The sequence below is a fragment of the Melanerpes formicivorus genome, unplaced genomic scaffold, assembly GCF_026170545.1.
Source record: "Melanerpes formicivorus ecotype bairdi unplaced genomic scaffold, bMelFor1.0.p_v2 SCAF_16, whole genome shotgun sequence".
In the NCBI taxonomy this organism is placed as follows: domain Eukaryota; kingdom Metazoa; phylum Chordata; class Aves; order Piciformes; family Picidae; genus Melanerpes; species Melanerpes formicivorus.
In genome coordinates, this window is record NW_027142368.1 from 8,987,947 (window position 1) to 8,995,806 (window position 7,860).

The 7,860-nt window shown below is 38.4% G+C and overlaps 1 protein-coding gene across 1 annotated transcript in view; it reads left to right on the plus strand.

Moving 5' to 3' along the window:
* Window positions 1-5,530, plus strand: part of TRIM66 (tripartite motif containing 66) — a 44,793-nt gene extending 39,263 nt beyond the window's left edge. The window contains exons 17-19 of the mRNA XM_068148036.1: window positions 206-280; window positions 1,363-1,515; window positions 2,120-5,530. Coding sequence (XP_068004137.1) covers window positions 206-280; window positions 1,363-1,515; window positions 2,120-2,389 — 498 coding nt within the window. The 3' untranslated portion in view covers window positions 2,390-5,530. The remainder of the gene's footprint in view (window positions 1-205; window positions 281-1,362; window positions 1,516-2,119) is intronic.
* The last annotated feature ends 2,330 nt before the right edge of the window (window positions 5,531-7,860 follow it).

Here is a 7,860-nt window from a genome sequence, read left to right on the forward strand (position 1 = left end):
TTGTATTTCTTGACTATCTTAATTTTCAATACTGTGAAAATGCTATGAGGCAAAATGTCTCCCAGGCTTGAGTGAACCGTGCCTTTCTGCATGAGAAATGCACAGACTGCACAAACTCCCCTTGTTGCTAGTATGACTGATTAACTAAAGGCAAGAATGAAACAGACTCCTTTTAAATGAAAATGTATTACTTTGGCTTCTACAGAAGTGTGAAAAGCTGGTGCTTTCCCTGTTCTGCAGTAGTATGAGCCTCCCATTCCATGAACCTGTCAGCCCACTGGTAAGTACTAGATACACATGTGTCTGAGGGAATCCAAGAGTACTCTGGCACACCTCACAGCTTTCTCCTTTGTCTTCTTGAAAGATATTAATGAGCTTTTTTCCTGAACAGTATTGCTTCCTGGGGATGGGTAGGTGTTTCCCTCCTGTAAGTGCTTTGAAGGTGCTAGGCCAGAGGCAGGTAAATGCTGACCAATGTTTTTGGGTCGGAAATTGTCTTGCTGCATACATGGAAGATGTTGCACCAACTTAAGAGAGGTCTGCTTCAGAAATAATCCTGGATTCCCTCTGTTCTGGTCTTTTGCAAAATTGGTAATATGACTGTGTTCAGGGGAAGAAGCAGAGACTGCTGTTTCATCCATGTACTCAACAGTTGCAATTTTAATTTGCTATTGTAAGGAAAATATTGATTAGAGCTATTGTAACGATATAGAATACAATGTGAAACAAGTTGGAGCAGGAGAATGAGAGGGAAAAAAAAACAAACACGAAAGAGGACTATTCCAAATACCAGTATAAAAACATTCCACCCAATAAAGCCTGCAATGAACTTACAGAACACATTACATAACAAGTAGGGTTTGATGCAGAAAGATTTAAGGAATGGAATATGCTGGTGCCCATTGCAAAAGACCTTTGCTGAACTTTCAAAAGAGTGCATAGTAGCATATTTTCAGTCACTCCTGGCAGACTACTTCCTGCAGTATCAGCTGCTCTTATTTCAGTACTTTGGGTTTTTGTTACTTTTGTAACTAATTGTCAGTGTTACATATATTATTGATTATAGTTAAATGATGACATCTTTACCTAGGGATAAACTTAGAAAGTGCAAATAGCAGAGCAGTCGCTGAAGTGTGCTGTTTTCAAGACTCAGCTTGCAAGCAAATATTTTTTTTAGTTAAACCAAAAAGCACTCAGGAAGATGATGTGGAAATACAGGCACCTAAAGACTAGAGCTTTCTTCCTTGACGAAAGATATCCTCTGCTGTAACATCTGTCCAAACTTGGATGAAAGTCACTGCAGAGAAAATATTTTAATAGCAAAGGTTACATACCTGTTTACATACCTGTGTCTTGGTACAGGCTCGGCATTATTACCAGATCATCAAAAGGCCAATGGATTTGTCAATCATACGAAACAAGCTGCAAAAAAAGAGCAAGTCCCACTACTCTGCACCTGAGGAACTTGTGACTGACGTGCGTCTCATGTTTTGGAACTGTGCAAAGTTCAACTATGTAGGTTTCTAATATGCATGGGTAAGGGATTATAAATGAGAGGGCTGCTCTTTCAAACTATCATTGATGTAACTACTGGTTCAATTGACAGCAGGTATGGAATTGGGATAAACAAAAGTGTTCATCAGTTTTACTCTTTGGAAATGAGATATATATATATATAGTTTTAATGACAGAAATGGAGCTATATATGAATCTGAGAACTTGATACATCTAGTTGGATCTGAAATTTAAGTGAGATTTCTTAGTGGACAACTTTTTGTAATGATACTGAGTTTGCTGAGAGAAGCCAGTCATAGCCAGCAAAATAGCAAGGGAACATTCAGGTACATAGACATTCCTAAGCAATGATGACTGCTATTCTTTCTAGATCATTGCACATCTCCTTTTCTTAGAGGTACAGAAACATGTTCCTTAATAGCAGTGTCTGTTATTTACTTACATTGTAAATGCAGAGGGACTAATGGGCTATAGAATGTGTGCAGGAGACTAATGGAGATGGAGCAGACAGAGCCAAGGTGAGACATGAACATAGAGTAATCATTTGGTTTTGATCCTTGATGATTTCTGTGTGTGGTAACACTGAATGGTTGTTCTTTTACAGCCAGATTCAGAGGTTGCCGAAGCTGGACGATGCCTAGATGTATTCTTTGAGGGCAAACTGAAGGAGATTTATCCAGACAGGAATTTTCCTTCAATGCAACAAGAGGACTCTGATGCTGAAGAAGCAGAGAGTCAGAACAGCAAAATGCCACCTCAAGATTTCCAGTGGCCGTCATATGGACAGGAGTGCATTCAGCCCAAAAGGAGGCGGCGCCACACTGTAAGACTGCAAAAGCAAAAGAATTTTGTTGCCAAGTGGCCACCCTGCTAATTCTGTTTACAGCTACTGATGGGAAGTTTTGACAGGGCTGTGTGGGAAAACTGTCAAGCTTCCATCACAGGGATGTGATCAGTTCCACAATTTTATGTCAAGATCCTCTGAATGGAATAAAGTGTCAGTTGTGTATAAATGTATAAGCATGAACAGATGAAGTCTCTCAGGCCACACAGTTATCTTCCTAACAGAAAACTCTGTCAAGATTTTGAAAAAGACTAAGCCCTCTAGCTGTTCACAGTTTGTTTCTTTTGTACACAGGAAAGTGAAAAAAATTAAAGAATGATGTCTCAGCCAGCTAACAGCCTTCCTCAGGTATGACCTCCTCAAGATGTGAGATATGCTATGAGGAATCCTGCAGCATAACAGACAGAGTTAAGGTGTGTGGGAGGAAAGCGAAGCACTTGAGCCGTTTGTCTATTAAACTCTCCTAATCTGCTGACCATATGCCTTATTTCTAGATCTTGTGGGTAGATAACACATCCAAAGTGTCTGAATCTGTCAATATTCAATATGTTAAATCATGTATATGTTTTGCAGTGTTTACACTGAAGTGCTAATGTTTTGGTGATAGGTAATTATGATGAATAATGGAAGTAACATGCTAATAATCTCTAATACTGCAGTACCATTTTATAATCTGTTTTATAGAGCACAGGTAACCATGTAATGATCTTGCAATGTCAGTGTGAATGTTGGCCATGCTTTGTGATAAACACACCACGTAGAGATAAAATCCGTAATCCTGTTGTTTTCTCAATGATTTTCCTGGGAGCTTGACTGCTCAAGGTCTGTGAGATGCAGTCTAATGTGGTTATCAGATTAACTGTTTCTTTTGAAGCAGAACATTTTTATTAAATCACAAAAGAACAAGTGCTAGCAAGAGGGCTCTGTGTGGGCTGTTTCTGAGTGCATACTAGATGTTCTTTTTGCCAGGAATGATTCTTCTGGTGTTTAATTCATACTTGGTAAAACAGTGTGGGATTTCTTGGGTATCAAAGGTAGCACTTCTATACAAGCCAAACCATTTGGTTGTCTTTAAAACAGATATTGGAACTCAATAAATTAACTATGAAACAAATTACATGGTTATAGAAGTGCCTATAAAATAACATAATATATTCCTGATTTTCTCTTTGCTTATTTTTGTAGTTGTGAGTGCCAACAGTGCTAGAAGATGAGGATAACATGTATATGTAGAAGCTCAAAAAGAGTGAAAGTGTGTCTAAGCATATATTTTTTTTCCTATATTCTGCAGTGTGTCAGCAGACCCAGAAGAACAGTCTTAGAGTTTGGCTGAACAAAGGGTAGCATGTAATTGCAAACCCTGAAGGGTGGGATAGGTAACAAGACATGACACCTGATTAGAAAGGGATGGTTTGCAAGCTGCTTCCCACCTCTTCCAGAAGCAGGTGAGCCAGACCTCTGTGTGACCAATGCCTTTTTTTGAGAAGCATCTTGGCATCTTCCTGCTTGGAGCTCTGCCCAGCAGTGTCAAGCTGTGCTGTGGTCTGGTTCTGAGAGAGCAGGGTTGTTGCAAATCTCAAACACATGGAAAATTAATTTCAATTTGGTTCCTGTAAATAAAGATGATATTTTTCAGGCATAGTTTATAAGGGCTATTTGGTCTGGTAAACTATGTATGCTATTTTAGATAACACTTTAAAGTAAAGGTTTCTATATGAAATATTAAGATGTGAATGTTATATTCTACTATCTGTGACTTACTGTTTGCCATTAACTTGGTAGTGAGCTGAAGTTTTCTTTGAAGAAATGAAATCTGGATATTACAAGCTGCCTGGAAAACCGTGAGATGAGGAAACAGCCTTTAGATTTTCTGTATGTCCATTTCTATGTGTTTGCTTTCTGTCAAATTCCTGTCTCAAAACAATAAGTGTCTTGGCACAAGGAAATGAGTGTAGATTAATCACCCTTATCTGTGCTACAGATATCGCCTTTTCTTCACCAAGGACATATCTTTTACAATTGGTAGTACAAAAATGATATGCTGTATAGCCTTCATTAAGGGGCAAAGGTAGAAATGGGTAAGACTGTTAATGACTTCCTCTTTTCCTGGAAGAACAGACTCAACAAGAACTTACTTCTATTCCTTAAAGGCTGTAAGTTTTACTATTCCATTAGTTTTGGAGAATACTTGTTTTAATTAGATTTATCCAGAGTGTATTATACTTTTATTAATAATAGAGTTGTACCAGTTTGTCATCATATATAATATACCCTTTGGATATGTGCTGGCAGGACTCTATGTCCTGAACACTCTTAAAGCTAACTTTGTGATTGCTTCTCTAAGGCATAATAGCAGTTAAAAAGAAGTGCTTGTAAACTTCATGTCATGTTGGTAAACAGAGCAAAAAATGAACTCACAGGTATAACTATACACACTTTCAAACACAAATCTGTGGGTCAGCAACTTCACAGTACATTGCCCGTCTTGGATGTTACCTTAAACTTGCTAGCTTGTGATGTTCCTGCTGCTGGACACCATACCACCAGGACCTGTAAATTCTTGGGCTGTTTATTCTGTTGAAGTCCCATTGCACACTGGTAGCAGCACTGACAGGTATGAAAGAAAAGGTCTATCTTCTAAAATCTGACAGCCCATGTGGCCCTAAAGAGAACTGATACGTAGATTATGTAGTTACTTTTTCTTCTATCACACAGCCTCATTCACAATCCAGAATGTGTAGGAAAGGAAGCACCAAGGAAGCCTAGAAGGTTTCTGCTGGAAGTAAGTATAGCAGAAACAAATGCCAGGAACACTGGAAACCCATCAAGTGCACTTGCACTCCTGCAAATGCAACCAAGGGCACAGTTTTCCTTTTGTCTTCAGGTATGTGTTACCTGTAAAATGGGAAAAACCTCTTTGTGCTTCAACACTTGGAACAGAGACTAATTACACTTCCGTAACAGGTCTGTTGAAGAAATGACAGCAACAAATTTGACTTTCATTCCCCTACAGGCAATTTCAAAGACATACTTCTTCCAGTACCATTACAGCAGAATAGTGGTAGAGTTACTGCAAACAGGTGTTTAACAGTTCAGATTATCGAATGACTGCATGTTTGTATGTGTAATGTGCTTTGCTGAACAATAAAATATGTGAAATGTATTTTTGCACATCAATCTGAAATTTTTGCTTTGATTACATCTGCCTTCAATTATTGTATGGATTATATAATGTCATTTAGCACCTATTAGCTAAGTTGTTGATAACTACTGATGGCAAAGCAAAATGGTTACTAGAGCAGCTATTGTAACACTGGAAAGCAGTTGCCTGTTTCTGCTGGAATTTTCAATACCATGTAGATATTTTACCCTTTTTGTTTTTCAATTAGCTGAAAAACATGCTATGAACAAGTAATAAAAAGTGTTTTGTAGATGAAATATACATATACATTAAAGTGCCAAGGAAAATACCACTTACTATTGAGTTGAAAAAAATTATTGTAGTGTATTTAATCAGAAGGAATCAGAAAAGGTAGTCTAAAATGGAAAATACTAGAAATCGGTGAATTATGGAATCATTTACAAAAAGCTGAACAAAACACTCTTGGTAAAAAGTCAAGTGGGCACTTCAAGTGTTTATCATTATTGGCTCTTCTCAGTTTGGTTTGTGGGTAATCTAAAACTATCAGCAGCAACTTTCTGGCCTGGAGGCCTACTTAGGCTTGAGGGTTAAAGAATTACCTTTTCAGGGTTACAGTTGTGCTTCTTTTCAGACCTAATTAAGACAGAAGTAACTTTTAAATTACATAAACAGGGAAATGTAGCAAAACTTCCAGGCATGCGATTCCTCTAAGTGTGAAATACAGGCAATGGACTTCAAAGATAAATGCTAGCTGAGTTTCTCTGTCTTTAATTAGATATCCGTGAGATAATCTGGGGGAAATTAAAGATTGGCAGTAGTCATGGGCTATGGAGGATGCATATCTCTTGAAGCTGTCATTGTAGATCAGGAGCAAGAAGTGAGAGGTGGAGTGGCTGTTTTTTTGAGAGTTGTTACCCCACTCTCTGTTCCTGTTCTTTAACAAAAGTTTATGGAAGGCTGTTTCAGTGTGCAGTTATGTACCTTTGCACGAGAACATTTTGTAGATTGCTAGCAGGTATTCTGCTAAGTAGACTTCCATAGTTTACATTAAGATATGTCACAGTAGCAACATGGTATCTGGATGGCTTTGTTGAGAAGTGTTTACTTGGTGCAATACGTAACTGTGGAAGTGAGAAATTATGATGTTAAAGCCTGTTGTCAATTATCTAGCTCCACTTGCTCCATTTTTGTTACAAATATCTGAAAAGGGGTTCTTGAAAGATGCTTTTTTGAGAACTTCTTCCTGCATGGGATGCAATTTGTAGCAGATTCCTTGTACATACAATCTCACAGTATATTTGGCTGTAGAAAAGTCCTTTTAAGGTTGAGGAGATAAGACATGCAAATGTTTTTCCTAGAGAAAATAGGGTAGTGTCTGAAGGTCAGGGAGTATTTTATTGCTTTTGGAGAGTGTTTGGGTTGGTTACCACTTGTGTGGAAGTCACAGCACCGATTTATGTTTTGCTGTGAATGTTAGTTTGTAAGTTACAGGTAACCGGCACCAGAACAAGGGGACACAGTCTCAAGCTGTGCCAGGGGAAGTTTAGACTCGAGGTGAGGAGAAAGGTCTTCACCGAGTGAGTCGTTTGTCATTGGAATGTGCTGCCCAGGGAGGTGGTGGAGTCACTGTCCCTGGAGGTGTTCAAGAGGAGATTGGACGTGGCACTTGGTGCCATGGTCTAGTCATGGGGTCTGTGTTGATAGGTTGGACTCGATGATCCTCGAGGTCTCTTCCAACCTTAGTTATACTGTGATACTGTGATACTATTCTTGATCTTGATTGTAGTACCTAGGACAATTATGTCAGCATGGAAGCATTCCAGAAGCAGTCTGATACTGAGGCAATGCTTATTAAATTTGTTGTGGAAGTCAGTGAGGGAATCCAGATTTCCAGAACAAATCATAGAGAAGTCAATTATTTTAGGCATAACATAGATGCTCTGTTGCTAGGTGGTCTGCACTGAGATGAGACATCTGTCCTTGATTTCAGTATTCCTCCTTCACCTGATGCACCTAATTGCTTGCCACACTAGAATGAATTTTTGACAATGTTTCTCATTAACAATCTCGAGTTCACTTTAGATGGAGAAAAAATATAATCTATTTTTATACACTACTATTTGGGCAGGAAATGAAACATACTTGAATATTTCCCCTTTTTTGCTTATGAGACTGCTCTTGCTTCTGATGACATCAGTAAAATCAGGAGTGGTTCTTACATCTCGTATATATTCAGTACTTGCTCTTTATTCCATGATATCCTGTGAAATCTTTGTAAAATATTCAAATCAGAGATGATGTTTGGATTGTACCTCTGAAACATTGAGATTTGCTCCTGTGGGTAGATGTTGTCGGCTTA